The sequence below is a fragment of the Gaeumannomyces tritici genome, assembly GCF_000145635.1.
Source record: "Gaeumannomyces tritici R3-111a-1 unplaced genomic scaffold supercont2.1, whole genome shotgun sequence".
Taxonomy (NCBI): domain Eukaryota; kingdom Fungi; phylum Ascomycota; class Sordariomycetes; order Magnaporthales; family Magnaporthaceae; genus Gaeumannomyces; species Gaeumannomyces tritici.
The window spans coordinates 6,650,078-6,665,213 of NW_008804545.1; the positions used below are offsets into that span (position 1 = coordinate 6,650,078).

The 15,136-nt window shown below is 61.8% G+C and overlaps 8 protein-coding genes across 8 annotated transcripts; 4 read left to right on the forward strand and 4 right to left on the reverse strand.

Annotated features, from left to right (window-relative positions):
- The first annotated feature begins 108 nt into the window (after positions 1 to 108).
- On the forward strand, positions 109 to 782 carry GGTG_02089 (hypothetical protein). The gene has a single exon (XM_009219860.1). It carries the CDS (start codon positions 114 to 116, stop codon positions 429 to 431), a length of 318 nt encoding a protein of 105 aa, XP_009218124.1. The 5' UTR covers positions 109 to 113; the 3' UTR covers positions 432 to 782.
- A 677-nt stretch (positions 783 to 1,459) lies between these two features.
- GGTG_02090 (hypothetical protein) lies at positions 1,460 to 4,090 on the forward strand. The gene is made up of 2 exons (XM_009219861.1): positions 1,460 to 2,253; positions 2,319 to 4,090. The coding sequence occupies exons 1-2, from the start codon at positions 1,556 to 1,558 to the stop codon at positions 3,883 to 3,885; spliced, it is 2,265 nt and encodes a 754-aa protein (XP_009218125.1). The 5' UTR covers positions 1,460 to 1,555; the 3' UTR covers positions 3,886 to 4,090.
- A 1,080-nt stretch (positions 4,091 to 5,170) lies between these two features.
- GGTG_02091 (hypothetical protein) lies at positions 5,171 to 6,109 on the reverse strand (the record flags this gene model as incomplete). Its single annotated transcript, XM_009219862.1, has 1 exon — positions 5,171 to 6,109. The coding sequence occupies one exon, from the start codon at positions 6,107 to 6,109 to the stop codon at positions 5,171 to 5,173; it is 939 nt and encodes a 312-aa protein (XP_009218126.1).
- Positions 6,110 to 6,347: 238 nt separating this feature from the next.
- On the reverse strand, positions 6,348 to 7,073 carry GGTG_02092 (hypothetical protein; the record flags this gene model as incomplete). Its single annotated transcript, XM_009219863.1, has 1 exon — positions 6,348 to 7,073. The coding sequence occupies one exon, from the start codon at positions 7,071 to 7,073 to the stop codon at positions 6,348 to 6,350; it is 726 nt and encodes a 241-aa protein (XP_009218127.1).
- Positions 7,074 to 7,569: 496 nt separating this feature from the next.
- GGTG_02093 (hypothetical protein) lies at positions 7,570 to 8,525 on the reverse strand (the record flags this gene model as incomplete). Its single annotated transcript, XM_009219864.1, has 2 exons — positions 8,019 to 8,525; positions 7,570 to 7,882 (listed from the first exon to the last, which is right to left on the reverse strand). Exons 1-2 carry the CDS (start codon positions 8,519 to 8,521, stop codon positions 7,570 to 7,572), a joined length of 816 nt encoding a protein of 271 aa, XP_009218128.1. The 5' UTR covers positions 8,522 to 8,525.
- Positions 8,526 to 9,763: 1,238 nt separating this feature from the next.
- On the forward strand, positions 9,764 to 11,497 carry GGTG_02094 (hypothetical protein; the record flags this gene model as incomplete). The annotated part of the gene is made up of 2 exons (XM_009219865.1): positions 9,764 to 10,219; positions 10,295 to 11,497. 2 exons carry the CDS (start codon positions 9,764 to 9,766, stop codon positions 11,093 to 11,095), a joined length of 1,257 nt encoding a protein of 418 aa, XP_009218129.1. The 3' UTR covers positions 11,096 to 11,497.
- A 1-nt stretch (position 11,498) lies between these two features.
- Positions 11,499 to 13,877, reverse strand: GGTG_02095 (hypothetical protein). Its single transcript, XM_009219866.1, has one exon. The coding sequence runs from the start codon at positions 12,611 to 12,613 to the stop codon at positions 11,729 to 11,731; it is 885 nt and encodes a 294-aa protein (XP_009218130.1). The 5' UTR covers positions 12,614 to 13,877; the 3' UTR covers positions 11,499 to 11,728.
- Positions 13,423 to 15,082, forward strand: GGTG_02096 (hypothetical protein). The gene has a single exon (XM_009219867.1). The coding sequence runs from the start codon at positions 13,574 to 13,576 to the stop codon at positions 14,666 to 14,668; it is 1,095 nt and encodes a 364-aa protein (XP_009218131.1). The 5' UTR covers positions 13,423 to 13,573; the 3' UTR covers positions 14,669 to 15,082.
- Positions 15,083 to 15,136: the final 54 nt, after the last annotated feature.

Below are 15,136 nucleotides of genomic sequence, written 5' to 3' on the forward strand. Positions count from 1 at the left end.
GCGCGGTACGTGTAGTAGTCTCTCTCTCTCTCTCTCTCTCTCTCTCTCCCTCTCTCTCCCTCTCTCTCTCTCTTATGTACCGCTAACACCGTCCCGCACGCAAAAAAGTCGCCATGATCGTCTTCTCGGTCGGCACCTACTCGGTCAACTCCATCATCCTCGGCTGGGTCGCCAGCACGTGCTCGCAGACAAAGGAGAAGAAGGCGTCGTCGCTCGCCATCTCAAACATGGCCGCCGCCGTGTCCTTCATCTGGACGCCGTACCTGTGGTGGGAGTGGGACGCGCCGCGCTACACGCTCGCCATGGGGTCCAGCGCCGGCCTCAGCGTCGCCACCGTCATCGGCGCCTGGGCCATGCGCTTCTGGCTCCAGCACATGAACAAGAAGATCCGCCGGTCCGACGACGAGGCCGTCTTGTTTTATGCGTACTGAGGCATGGTGGCATGGTTGTGTTGCCTTTGCTTTTGTGAGATTTGGATATAAGGGAGCAAGGTTTGTTCTCTGGTGCGCCATGATGTGGAATGTGTTGGACACGGTGGGGTGTCCTTGTTGGATCACAGACATTCGGCAATAAATTTCGTGATTAAATAGGCGATAGCTCTTATTCACGTACCTGCCAGGAATACTTGATGTCTGGCTGATGTGTCCTCCCTGTGGCAAGCATACCGTCGGCATCTCCCAGCCCCTTGGTCCTGGTCAGGACATCTAACCCAAAGGTATGTATGCAAGGCATAAGAATCAGTCCTTGGATACAGCCCGTTGACGGCACCGTACGCCCGGTGGCGCCTTCCGGCAGAATCTCGAGGACTGGGGAGCGCGGGTGTGGCGGAGCTGTCAAGGTCGTGGTTTGCAGTGGCAACAACACAGCACGCGAGCCTCCTCCGAGTGGAATGTTTTGACGTCGATAGTACCCCTCCCCCAAATACTGTCTCACAATCTCGCGGATGGCAGCGTGTGGCAGGGGCTCGAGCCTCACATTGGCTGAAGGAGGAGGAGGTCGGCGGCATCGAAGGTGTGTGGTGTTGGCGGTGGTTTATGCGGGTGTAATTGCAACAAGAATCACAACGGCGCAACCAGGCGATTCCAAGACACGGTTTGGTGTTTGTCCCTTATTCTTATTCCCTTGGCAGCCCCTGCAGCTTTTGTTGACAAGACGCGCATCGCCGACTCAAGTCTTGAGGAATGTGCCTGGTTCATGTGCTGATCCCTCCCTATTCCCCGAATCACCGCGTCGCGAAATGCTGGGGCTGGTTGGGTGTGCCGCCGTCTCTGCCTGGCGGGCCGGGTGGAATGCGGCGGCGGCATCACAGCGCGTGTGCAGCCTCGAGTGTGTAGATATAACATGGAGTGTTCATGGCCGGGCAGACCAGCAGCGCTCCCCTTCCCTCTTCCTCTCTTTGGTTTCTCGAGGTCAGGCTCTCTCCCACTGGTGTCCCTCCTTTTTTCATCTCTTCCCAGGAATAGCCGTCTACCCTTTCGGCATCCGCTCTCTAACCCCCTTTTGAGCCCGCCCATCCATTCCTTCAACTTGGTTCATCATCAAAACAGCCGCAACCATGCCCTGGATCACCACCTCGTCGTCGTCCTCGCCGGAGCAGCAGCCGCTGCACTCGCCGCGCGGCCACCACCCGGCCTCGTCGCCGTCGCCGCCCGTGACCTACATCCCGCCCCTGATCGACGGCGCGTGCGGCACGGTCCCGCACGCCCAGCGCCCTCCCGCCCGCGCCCTCGAGGCCGACGCCCGCGCCCTGCTCTGGCTGCTGCCGGACCTGGCCCTCACGGCCTGGGACGCCGTCGTCAACGGCGGCGACGGCTACCCCCAGGCCCTCTCCGCCAGGGCCGCCCCCGCCCCGCCGGCCACGTCGCTCTCCGGCAGCGGCGGCAAGCTCAAGGGCTTCGCGGCCCGGGCGGCGACCATGGCCGCCATGGCGGTCGGGTCGCGCTGGCCGGCCGCGGCGCAGGTGCCGTGGCGGTACGCGGCCGACGTGGGCCTGCAGCTGGCCGTGGGCGTGGTGGAGCTGTACATCATCATGCTGGCCCTGCCCATCTGGCTCTTCCTCCCCGGCTTCGTCTTCTCCGTCTGGAGCCTCTGCTCCGCCGCCGCCGTCTGGTGCCTGTGCCGCCTGCTCAACTCGTCGGGCCCCGTCGTGCGCCACCCGGGCCCGGCGGCCGACGGCGGCGGTGGCGGTAGCTGGATGATGGGGCCCGACGGCGAGGACGAGCGCTGGTTCTTTGTTGGGGGCATGGGTGTGAGGTAGGCAGATTTGAACCCGGCTTAAAAAAGCGCGTGCTTCCGGTGGCTAACACTCCCTCCTCTAGCTCCCGCACCATCACGGGCTCGACCCTCCCCCGCCTGGCCAAGCTCTTCAACCGGCCCATCACGGCCATCGTAGAGCCGACGTACGGCCTGGCCGTAGACCTGGCCCTTCTCCTGGCCGAGCGGGCCGGCGTGCCGCTGCCCCTCGGGCTCGGGCTCGGCGGCGGCGGCGGCGGCGGTGGCGACACGCAGCGCCTCCTGTACGCGCAGGCGCGCGCGGCGCTGCAGGACCCCTCAGCCAAGCGCGTCGTCATCCTAGCCCACAACCGCGGCAGCCTGGCGGCGTCGCGCGTCCTCAGCCGCCTATGCGCCGACCTGCCGCACGCCCGCCTGTCGCGCCTCGAGGTCTACACCTTCGGCGCCGCCGCCGACGAGTTTGTCGTGCCGCTCGGTGGCGGGCGCGACGGCGGCTCCACCTCTCCTGCTGCTGCCACCAACAACAACGGTACAAACGGCACAAACGGCAGCGTGCTGCCGCAGTCGGCCGCAGAGTTCATGGCGCGCCGCGGCGGGCCGCACATCGAGCACTTTGCGCACGCGCGGGACCCGTTTGCGCGCCTGGGCGTGCTGCGCAGCGTGCGCGAGGACCTGTCGGGCCGCTTCTGCGGCGGCGTCTTCGTCATCAACGCACCCGGCGTCAGCCCCATGACGGCCGCCGTTGCGGCCCGCATGGGCATCAACGGCAGCGGCGGTCGTAACGGCGCTGCTGCTGCCGCCGCCGCCGCCGCCACGACCAACGGCAGCAGCGCCAGCGCCAGCCGCCTCTACAACCAGTACCAGTACCAGGGTCCCCACCAGCCACCCAACGGCGCCATGATGAGCCCAGGAGGGAGCAGCAACAGCAACAGCAGCAGCTACGGCGGGGAGGACCGGTCCCCGCTGCTGGGCGGGCTGCTGCCGGCGGCGCCGCCCGTGGTCAGCCTCGACGACTACCTGGCCGCCATGTTCCCGGAGCAGGTGCCGACGCTGGCCAACTGCGGGCGCGCCAGCGTCATGGAGAGCACCGTGGTCGTGGACCGCGACGTGGCCGAGCGCCGCGAGCAGGGCGCCATCGCCTCCGACGCCCTGGCCAACAAGCACGCCGAAAGCGTGGCCGCTGTCGGCAGGCGGAGCGGCGGCGGCGGCGGCGGCGGTGCGGCCAGGAACGGAGGAGTGTCCGGCCTGGGACTACACGCCGCCGCCGCCATCGTCAAGGGCGGCGGCGGCGGCGGCCCGTCCGACATGTCGGTCGGCAACTCGTCCTCGGCGGCGGCGGCTGCTGCGGTGGCGGTCAATGGCGGCGGCGGCAACAGCAGCAGTAGTAGCAGCAGCAGCCACGGCAGTGGGGGTGGCAGTAAGCGCCTCAGCTGGACGGGTCTGGGGGCCAAGGTGGCGGGCGGCAGCGAGGACGGCCTGTTCGGGCTCAAGATGGCGCGCAAGATGTGCGAGGAGTGCAAGGGCCACCGCGGCCGCGAGCTCAGCCGCCTGTGTCACTACGTCAGCTCCGGGGCCGTCATGAGCGTCGGCGGCGGGTACGGAATGGAGGATGTGCGGGAGGAGGACGTCATTTCGAGCAGGGTGGGTTCGTGAAACGGCTGTAGAGTGCCCGTGGTGTGGGGGTTTGCAAGGCTCGCCTGATGATACGTTGTTTCCGTGGTCATTCCCTCGTTTCTGTATTTTGTTTTCCTCAAGTAATATCTAGTTGTCAATGCCTGTCCAGCGCCACCTTACTGGTAGCATTGGAGAAACAAGTCATCTTGATCCCCGCCGCTGACTGTTGTGACCATGCTTCCTTCCCCTTCGCTCGACAAGGATGGCTCCATGACACATTCCCGCGCCCAAAGGGTCGCCGCTCGTCGGTCGCATGGGTTCGATGCAGCACGTGTATGTAATTCGCAAGCCTCGTCGTGGAATGGTGTGGGCTATGAATTCGAGGAAGCAAGGGATGCCCTGGAATGTCAGTGTATATCATCGTCACTCGGACGCGTGTCCGCCAACCCCTCCATCGTTAGCCCTGCTAGACCCGGCCTCCCCGCAAAGAGGCCGCGTCTTCCTTGCAGTCCTGGGTGCGCCTTGTTCACCGTCGAGTTTGTGGCACGGATTGCAAAATGGAAAAGAGGACGGGTCTTGGGAATTCCGTGGGATTAAACTGAGTAACGCAGGTCCGGTTTCTCCAGAAGAAACAACAAAACTCTTGCAGGCTGAAGACGGGGAAAAGAAACGAACAAGGACATTCCCTCAAAACTCTGATTCTCTCCCTGACAACTATCCCTGCTCCGGGCATGCTCGATAACAGGCATCAGATCAAAATCCGGGTGGTTGCTTGTGACAGCTTTCGTCTCTTCCGCACCTCCTGGGAAGGGTATGGACAAACCCCCGAAAGCAAACGCTGACGACAATGACTTTGGCCAAACCGGTCCCCAAAGGGACTCGGAACGCAACGCAGGATCCATTAATGCATTCGCCCATTAAAATAACCAAAACGACAAGCCAATCTCTCTATCTAGGGTATGTGTGTGAAGGTGTGTAGGAAGGGGTATATAACGCCGTGTGCTATGTGCGGGTATATCATGTGTATCGGATGCAGTGTGCCGGGCAGGCTTGGGTGGCTCTGTTGGGCCAGGCCGCCTGATTAAAGTAGTAATGGCTGGAAGATGGGCCGGGGCTTCTCGTGTGGTGATCGTAAATGGCGTGACGTATGCTGCTTAACAAGAAAGAAACGACAAATGAAACTCGCCGGGCTGCTCTACTGGGCTTGTCATGACCTTTGCGAAGTGATCATGATATGGCCGCCTTCGAGAGAAGGAAACGACAGGGCGGTGATGGCCCCGCCGCAGCAGAACAGGCAGTGCGGTTTTACCCACCCAGCGGATGCTCAGAACGTCTTGCTACCCCAGAGACGCCACCGCCTGCCCCTCGACTCCTTCTCGGCGGACGCACTGCCGCTGATGGCGGCGCCGGCAGCGTCGTCCTCGTCCAGGTCGAGCCGGTAACGGCGGACGCTGCCGCCGTCGTCGTCGAAGCCAATGTGTCGACGTTCCTTGGGGATGAAGCACTCGGGGACGATGTTGCGCATGACCCAGCCCCGAACGCCGCGGCTGGCGGCGTCGATAGCGGCATACTCCAGACGCCGCGTCCTGTCGCTGGTCCAGTAGTGCGTGGTCTGCGGTGGCACAGGAAACGTGGGCGTCTCGGAGCGCAGGGGAGACTGCGGCTGCTGGTACGACTGCCGTCGGGGGGCGTAGTCGAAGCTGCTGGACGTCGCGACACGAAGCGGAGGTGTCGACGACGGGCGCGGGCATGCAGCACCCAGGGCCGCGGGCTCCTCGGCGTCCTCTGGCGGCTCAGGCGGCGCTGGGAAGTGGAAATATGTTATCGGCTGCTGAGGCTGCTGTTGAGGGCGGTTGTAGAGCGAGTGTGCGCTCGAGCGGGGCAGATGCGAGATTGGCCCCGATTTGGCGGCTCGTCGCACGGACGGCCGGGCCCGCATCCGAGCACCACTGCTGCTGCCACCGGCGCCTCCCGAGGCACTGGATGACGTTGCTGAGGCCCTCCTCTTTGAGGGCGGAGAGTCCTGGTGCATAGATGCGTAGCCCGAATCCTGACGACGCATCTCGGTGGCCTCAAACTCCACACAGCCAGGGCTGACCGGGCTGGTTGGCGAGGTGGCCGCCGAGGTGGCTGCAGAGGTGGCTGAGGTTAAAGACGACATTGGTGGCTCGAACAGCTCAATGTCATGAAAGCTGTGGTAGGTGGCGTCTGACCGAAGGCTCGACTTGGAGTGACGGCGGGACAGCGAAGCCAGACGGGACATTGCTTTTTAGTCTGGGCCTCAAGGACACCTCTAGCGGGATCATCGAAGCCAGCAACACGGTAGCTCTGCAGGTGTTAAGTGGCAAGGAGCTATTCGCAGCTGATGTGGTTTCTCGTTGGTTTAGTGTCGTTTTTGTAACTGAGACAGGTTGAACTCAGGACAGCACCGAAGGTGGACGGGGCGTCTGTGAGGAATTTTCTCTTTTTGATGCTCTGGCCAGCAATTGAGCAACGGGGAGTTATAAGTGTGGAAGGGCAAGGGCTAAGTCGGTCCCAGGAAACTCCTTTGGCGTCTCCTTCGTTGCTGCGGTGAGCCTGTAATTGGATGGGGCAGCCAGAAGTTGCGGTCTGGCGGTTTTACGGTCCAATGGAGCGGGCTGGGGTGGGTGTTTATGGGCGGCAGGGGAGGAGGCTGTCCGCAACGCAAGCCGATGCGCTGGGCCGGAAGACGGGGGGTGCGCTCGGCTAGTGCGCAGGAGTTCCGCTTGGCTGCGTGGGAGACCAGCCAGTGTCCTATTGGCACCGAGGGAAGCGTTGGGGTGGGCGCAGGCCTTGCCAGACCGCAGCTCTAGCGCGCGGCAGGACAGGGGTAGGGCTTGGTGCTGCCAAAGAGAGCTCCCTGCCGGCCACCCTCGTCTGGGTTGGGGGACGTGGGCTGGCTGTTCTCTGGCCGGCTGCCCTCTGCCTGGACACCTGGACTTGTGCAGACGCTTGACAGTCTTGGGCAAGGGCAAGCGTGGGGAGAGGTCCCAGGTGGCGCCCAGGGCTGGAAGACGATCGGTTTCAGGGCCTGGCGGAAGCTCGCAGCCCGTCACCGTCACTTGGCCTGTCTTGTCTGTCTCTGCCGCGCAGACTTTGAGATCTCGGCCTCTGGGAGTGGCCCAGAGTTGCTCCTCGCTTTCTGGGCGGGACCGGCTTCCAGAATTTTCACCTGCTGTGAGCGAGGCGCACAAACCGTCAGTCATATCGATTTTGACCGACCAGCGGTGGAGCCCTGTCGGAAGAGTCCATCTCGTGGGACTCAGCAATGATCGAATTGGCGCACCGAGAGTGGGGTCTTGTTGAGGACTGCCCAGAAAAGCGGTCTGTCTCGCCAGGGCAACTCAAGGGCCTAACGGGGAGGGCCTAGCCCACGAGAAATAATTGCATCCTTGGCTCTTTTCTCTCTTCCCTGGTCCACCCAAGGAGCAATGCCTATCCCCACGATGAGATGGACTCGATGTTTCCACTTGGACGACATGCCGATGATGTGATGTGCAGTGTCGGGCAGTGAAGTGCGTGGATTGCAGTGCAGTGCAGCGCAGGATGTGTGGCGTACATACGCAAAGACCGCAACAGCCATGGACGAACCTTTTCTCCTGCTCCTCTCTTGCCCTACCGGTGCGTCCCACCCACGCAAGTCGCGCAGTTGGGTGCAGCAGGTAAGGTATTCTCCCGGTCCCAGGTCGTCCCCTGCAGAAATCACGCAGCTTGCCTCGCTTGCTTGACTGTCTGGTCGGCCCGCGGATCACCGGACGGCGGGTCCTCCTCAAGGGCTGGACGAGCGGGTTTTGTAGCTGCGACGATGGAGCGGAGCGCAGGATCTGACAAGATGCCTCCTTGAATCTTCTGACCGCAACACGATGGGATGGTTCCGTGGCTGTTGATGGGTCCGATGTCGGGCAGCGGGGTCTGGAAAAACACTGGCGGTTTCCCTTTCGGGAGCTCCCGAGCGATGATGCACGTCTCCCTCTCTGCCGCTATCGTGAAATATACGAACGACCGACCAGCCGTTCTGGATAGAAACAGGGTTGTGATGGCGAGCAATAAAAGAGGGACTTGAGAAAAGCGACGAGACCGGGGGAGGCAATGCGCAAATACAAGTACTGGTCTGTATCCGTCAATCACAAGCCTCCGAGACGGATGTGCACTTGCTCCTGTCGGTGTCTCTCCCCTGGCCCTTGTTTCGCCCTGGGTGCGCCGCTCTGGTGGCATGGTGGCAGGCTGTCACTGGCCCTGGCCGCTGTGCGCCCACGAAAGCACGAGGAACCGACATGACCGACCCAGCCCATAGCAGCCAGCCCATAGCAGCCACCCTGCCAGCGGTGTTGGTGGTGGCGCCTGTGCGAGTGTGACTGTCTGTGACCAGGCGTGAACGGGTGAGCCACGGGACCACGGGAACGGGCAGCACCGACCCCCCATTTTCACATGCCTGTCTTGCTTTGGTCCCTGGGCTGGGACACCCGCCCACAAACGGTATGCGCGAATCCCACGTCGCCGTCGACACAGGCACCAGCCCTGTACCGCCGTGGACGACGACACGCGTGGACATGCCAATGACCACTCGTCGGCCCCGTGTGTCGCAAAGGAGGGGGGTGTGTGGGGAATGAGGGGAGTGTTGGAGTTGGTGTCGTGATCGAGCTGCGGCAGACATGCTGTGTTCCTGCCGCTGAAACGCTTGAGGGCTGCCCCTCACCCCTCACCAAGGAGCCCTGGTGACTGATTCCCCGCCCCTCCTATTGGCCAGCCCAGGTGGCCTGCTGGCCCCGCTAATAAAACGTCTCTCGGTTTGGACTTTCAGCTGCGAAGCCGAGGCAGGCCCGACATGGCTGATTTGCTGATCCCCAAGCCGTCGGACCTTGACGAAAGAAAGCCGGAGGTACTAAGCATTTGTGTGACGTCTCTTGCCTCGCCCAACTCGCTTCCAGCAAATCGAGCCGTGTTTAGTTCTGACATGCGTCGCTGTCCACCGCCTCTGTGTGCAGCCGCTCCGTTCCCTCCCTTACGGATACACGTCCTCTTTCAGCTCTAGCTCGCGGCAGACACAGGTATCGTGCCTCCCCCCATCCCGAAATAGATGGACCAACCATGGCGCGGCGGCCGAGGTGCGCCTCTTTCGTCATGGTGCACATGCATTGCCCGACCCAGTGCAGCAGAAAAGGGAGTCTTGAACCTGAGTGCATCTGCATCTGTCTTTGTGCATGTAAGCCGCAGAATAGATGTCCACGCTCGTAGCTGAATGTCCCATGTATTGCTCGTCAACCAAAAACTGATAGTATCTCGAGGCAGCCACTGCCCCGCCCAACCTCAGCAATAACCACCTCTGATCTCCTTTCTCAATATGGTGGGGTTTTAATCACACTACATATGCACACACTCACCGTTGAAAAAAATAATGGCCTCTAAGTGATGATTCTAATGTCGCTATTGGATGATGGGTACTGTATCTGCTCCGCCGGTTGCATTTGTCAATGCAAGCAAAGTCTCCATGGATGATGCGATCAATAACAGGCAGGCGGGAGGAGCAAAGCACAGGCAGTCCTCGAGTCACGTGCGGGTTGCTCGGTTCCTGCATGCGGGGGATGCACCTTTCACGTCTTTGTCCAACGCCCAATTCAGCCAAGCGCTCTGACTGGCCCGGCTGCTATCGTGTGTGCCTCGAACCCAGTTCTCCGTATCCGGCGTAGAGTCTGCTTTGAGAGAACAATCAATGCCACCGGCAAAGAGGACGGCGACGACCAGGCCAGGCGGATGATAAATAAAACTTCCCTCCAACCTTGGTGCACCACCTGGGCACTTCGAGGAGAGCATTGCCCGTGACAGCTTCCCCCGACCAACCCCCAGCTAACCTACACTTCCTACGACCATGTCCTGGCCACCCTCGACACCGACACCCATGGCTGAGGCGACCAAGCGCCCGGCATCCGTGCTTGACGAAGACGACTCGTCCTCGGACGTCGAGCAGCAGCCGGCCAAGCGGCATCGGGCCGCCTCCATCGATGCGGCGATTATGGGCGCTACGACCACCGCCAGTGATAATGACGCCAACGGTAGCAGCAGGTCAGGTCCCTGCCCTCAGCTTCAGCCCCAGCCCCAGCCCAGGCCGCTTCTGCCCCCACAGGCCGGCCAGGCCCAGCGCTCCACCCACTCGAGTGACACCGACATCCTTCCGGAGGACCGGCTCAGGGCAATGGACTCGGGAGAGCTCGTTGGCATAGTCTATAAGACGCACGCGGCACTCAAAGTTGTGTCCAATCAGTATCAAGACGTCGCGAGGCAGCTAAACGAGGTGAAAGCCTGCCTGTCCGTATTTCTTAGCGGCGGCGCGGCGGCGTTTGGGAATGCCAGTCTCGTAAGTACCGCCCTTGCTGGAAGGACCCTCCCGCCCCCACCCGTGTGTGCCTATGCTGACCTCGCCGCGGCGCAGTATATGCAAAGGCTGCTGACCTCGGCGCCAGCCCCGGCGCTAAATCTGTCAGAGCACCACGGGCTGCCTGGGCTCCCGCTCACGCGCCCGGCCGACCGCATGCAGCATTCCTTCGGCGCCCCGCACGCCCAGCCGCCGCCTCGCGCCATGTCCTTCTCGACCGCGTCGGCGACCGAGGTGGCAGCTGCCGCAGTCGCCGCGGTCGCCGCCGCCTCCTCGTCCGCCGCCGCATCGCCGACGCCGGGACCGGGGATGGAGTGGAGCACGCCCCCTCCGCCGCTGCCGGCCCAGCCCCCGGCCCAGGCCCCGGCCCCGGCCACCCACCAGCCCTTTAGGCGCATCAACAGCCCTGAGCGGACGGCGCTTAAGCTCGATTTCCCGCCCGAGCTGGGCGGCATGCCCCGGGTTATCGCCTACAGCAAGCTGGACACGGTGGGCGAGATCTGGCAGGAGTACAAGTACGGGCTCGACGGCGTCATGGCCATCGAGGCCATCGAGAAGAGCTGGGGCAGCCGCTGGCGGCCCGACGCAAAGGGCCGCACGTGGTTCTCGCGCCGCAAGATCATCTGGGACAAGATACGCGAGTACATGCACGACGGTCTCGACGAGGAGGCCGCCGTCGCCGCCGTCGAGGCCAAGCGCGCGACCCGGACCATCCACCACCTCCTCGCCGTCCTCAGCAAGGAGCGCAAGGAGACCAAGCGCGAGTGGAAGAAGAACGCCGCCGAGGCGACGGCCGAGAAGAGAAAGGCCCAGGAGACGGCCCCACGCGCCGCTCCCTCGGGCGCTTCTCCCCAGTGACCGGCTCCGCCCTACCCGAGCCGGACGTCCGTTTTGCATACGGCTGTCTATCAGCCCCCGAACATGACCATACACCACACCTTTAAGCTATGATTAATACTCTTCCCTTCTTTTCTCGCACATTCTAGTTGTTATTTTGTCTTCATCCTTCCCTTGTGTCTGCTGTCAGCCTTGTTGTTGACTGTTGACTTTCTCTGTTACGTTCCATGTGTCTCATCATGTCCACACCCGAGTACCAGGAAAGGGAAGGCTCGTTGTGCCAATGACTGGCTGGTAATGTGGTGACGTCTTCGTATTGATTTGGGTCGGCTTTGTCTTCCCTACTAGGGCGGCGCACTGTCTGTCGGCTTGCTGTTTGTTACTTGCCTACTTATGATACCCACTACTGTTTTGCTACCCGAGACTCCTTCTACTTTGTTTAATTAGGTAGATACGTCTATTTTGATGGTTGTTTGTAGAGAACTACCTGGTCTGATCTTGCGCCAGAGGCAAGATCCATCACCTAGCTACACGAACATCTCCAACGTAGTGACATATGTGGTCTGCGCAACATAGTTTATTGTCAAAGTGGCTTAACAGGCAACTCAGACGAGACTTCCTGTGTTCCTCTGTCTGGCACCTTATTTCCAGCCTTTACATTCTCATGTACATGTCCACAAAGTACGCGAGCAAGAAACCCAAGAGGAAGCTCAGGAACCTCGACGTGGTCCTCGACATGGTGAAGAGCCCCGCGGCGACGGGCCTCGGCGCCGCGCCCACGCGGATACCCAGCCCCACCAGCGGCGGCTGCAACACCCTCCGCTGGCCGTCGCCGCCCGCCAGGCGCCGGCTACGGGACGACGTGGGCAGGGCGGCGAGCCGCGGCGTCACCCACAGTGTGTGGCTGCTGCCGCCGTCGTCAGACGCCTCGGCGCTGCCGTCGATGCCCGAGTCCTCGGAGCCGCCCTCCAGAAGCGCGTGTATGGAGGCGGTGGGAGACAGGCAGCAAACGAACTGGGGGCGCCGGCTGGGGCCGGAGAGCATTGGCGGCAGCTTGTGCCGGACCGAGGAGGGCAAGGCCGCGGTGGAGGCGATCGCGTCCTGAAAGTCCCCGTCGTCATCGTCGTCGTCGTCGTCGTCGTCGCTGTCGGTGTTGTCTAGCTCGTCGGCCAGGCTCCGCCGGCACCTGGGCGACGACGAGGGCGAGCGGGGCGTCCACGGCGAGGGGGTGTCCACCCAGGGGGGGCGGCCCCAGGGGAAGTTCTGGGCGCCGTTGTCCGCCTCGCCCGACAGGGTGTAGGCGTCGCTAGAGCATTCGTTCTCGTCGTCCCCGTCGTAGCCGTCCCCGCCGTAGTCGTCGCCGCGCTGCCGATGGGCCACGCGGGGCAGGTAGTTGGGCAGCGGCGAGATGGTGACGGTCAGGTTCAGGAAGTTGCGGAACCAGGCTCCGGGGCCGGCTCGAGGAGAGAACAGCAATGACGGGTTTGGGGTCTCGGACCAGGATTCGTTGCCGGTCTCGTTGGGTCGCACTGGGGCCATTTTAGGATAGCAGCAGCTGTAAACTCTGTTGCTGGGTGTGCTGAGTGCAAGCTGCTGTCACTGGCGTGGTCTGTGTTGTCTCGTGGCGAGGACTGCTGCCTGTCTCGAGGATGCTGCTGCTGGGTGAATGTGATTATGGCGGCTGATCGATCCGTCTTCGAAGTGAACTTATATGCCGTCCGGCCACCACAGGGTCGCACAATAGATATCCCATCATTGTCAGAGTCTCCATGTCTGGCAAAGAACTGCTCTTTGTTCCAGTATTCTAGAGCACTGTCTGGTAAATGCCGTGTTAACAACAAAGAACAAGGTTTTCTCCAAATTGGGTCTCCTATGGACTTGTTGTCTTGGCCGATCTCCCTCCCGACAAAAGATCTTTAGGCTAGCAAGCCAATGCTAGGGGCTCGAGTTTCGCATGTCCTCGCCTTGATCTAAGCGCTTGGTCAAGCATTTGGAAAGCGCATGCCATGGCCCTCTGTGCGAGCACACTCGACTGCCAGAGCGTATTTGCATCGAGGTGGTACAAAGACTCGGGAATAACAGATAGGCATGTGCCGCAACCAGATCCAGTACCAGTCAAAATTTCTCCCTTGAGATATGCGACTAGGCACGTGCCAGCCCAAGTGACCAAACTTGCGCCGGCGCGGCGGCTGCAACCGTTCCGCCACTTTGGTCCAAAGAGTGTGCAACAAGGAACGGCCCCGGTGGTGGATGATGACATGGACAGAAATGACCCATCGATCGCCTCGGCCAGCACCGTGGCTGTGCAACCCCGCGCGGATCGACAGCCACAGCGTATTGGAGGACAAAGAAGACGGGGGGGCCTCACTTTTAAAGGAGAAACAGAACTCCGGAGTGAACGAAAAGAGAGGGACTAATCAACAACAGATACCCCAAACGCAACAGACAGTATATAACCGGCGAACAAACACACACGAGACATCATAGAACTTGCGCAGAATGAGCTCGGAGCGGAGAATGCCCAAGGAATGCAAGCAGCCGATCAAGATATCAAGTCGGAAAGCGTGGAAAGCAGCGCTGGCGACGCCGCGGCCCGTCCTGGTCCATCTCAACGCCGACACTACGTGGCTGATCCAGCTCCCCTACCCGCGCCGCGCCGAGCGGCCACCGCCGGCCGGCCGGTCGCGCTTCAATCTGCTGCTGGACCCTTGGCTGCAGGGGCCCCAATCCGACGTGGCATCCTGGTTCTCCACCCAATGGCACGTCACCGAGCCGAGCGTGGCCACGATTGCCGAGCTGAACGACGCCTTGCGGGAGCTCGAGGGGGAGGATGCGGCGGCGGTGGAGGACGAGGGCCAGGGCGACGCGGAAGGGGCGCCGCCGTGCTTCGTCGACGCCGTAGTTGTCTCCCACGAGTTTACAGACCACTGCCACCGCGCGACCCTGGAGGAACTACCGAGAGCGACGCCAGTCTTTGCGACGGACGAGGCGGCGAGGCTGATCGGCTCATGGGGCCATTTCGACACCGTCATCACCACACCGCCCTTCTCCAATACCTCCCCGACCTGGAAGGAAGCCCTCTTGGCCTGCCACCCGGTTCTGCCTCCCTGGCTGGGCGTCGGGAGAGTGGTGACGCCCGGCAACTCTCTGTACTACCACTCGGCCATCATGATTGTGTTCGACGCCTTCGACCCCGAGACACCATCCAACAAGGAGGCAGAGGCGATACTATACTCGCCCCACGGGATCGAGGCCGGCGACTTGGGATTTCTCCCGTCCGTGGGCCTCAAGACCCTGGCGCTGCTCCACGGGATGCACGACGTCCGGATCTGGATGACCAAGCAGCTGAATCTGGGGGCACACAACGGGCTCCGCGCAGTGCGCGCCAGCGGAGCGCGGTACTGGGTTGCGACACACGACGAGGTCAAGGTCGGTGTAGGGCTGATCAACTGGCTGCTGCAGAGAACCGCATATACACTCAAGGATGCTGTAGAGGCTGAGGAGGCGAGACTGAGAGACACGAATGGGGAGGAGGCCGTCGGTGACTACCAATTTATAGAGCTGGCGTCTGGTGATGCACTAATGCTCGTATAGCGGCTGGCTGGGCTTTAAGGTCGGGGCGTTCCGAGGACAAAAGCGTGCCTAGACTAGTTATTTAGGGTATTTTGAGTTCGCAACTGAGTTGATCAGGGCACAGGCCAGATGCCTCCATGGCGGAGGGGTCAAGAATGTAGCGGCTGCACACGGACGGCACAGATGATACAGTCGCAAGACCAGCTCAGGTGAAGCGCCCGCGTTCAGCAATTCCGCCCATGGCCCATTTCCACATAGGAAGAGACCCAGACAGACAGGGCGGTTCGGCCCACAAGATAGGGTTAGGCGAGAAACGATATATGGAGAGTACCTGGTCATGTCACCTCACGCCACCGCACCTATCCATGTGTAAATGAGAAAATAGGGGCTTCCACTGAGTGCTGTCCGGTGCAAGTCAGCGATCCCCTTGGAGAGTTGGCGACGACGTCTGCTCTTGCGTCCTGCTTATGCCTGTGTGCAGCTCCCAGT

Bases quoted from the DNA above. Each gene is read 5' to 3' on its own strand.
- GGTG_02095 (XM_009219866.1), bottom strand. From the start codon at position 12,613: ATGGCCCCAGTGCGACCCAACGAGACCGGCAACGAATCCTGGTCCGAG.
- GGTG_02096 (XM_009219867.1), top strand. From the start codon at position 13,574: ATGAGCTCGGAGCGGAGAATGCCCAAGGAATGCAAGCAGCCGATCAAG.
- GGTG_02090 (XM_009219861.1), top strand. From the start codon at position 1,556: ATGCCCTGGATCACCACCTCGTCGTCGTCCTCGCCGGAGCAGCAGCCG. The intron at 2,254-2,318 runs GTAGGCAGATTT...TCCCTCCTCTAG, and splicing joins GTTGGGGGCATGGGTGTGAG to CTCCCGCACCATCACGGGCT.
- GGTG_02089 (XM_009219860.1), top strand. From the start codon at position 114: ATGATCGTCTTCTCGGTCGGCACCTACTCGGTCAACTCCATCATCCTC.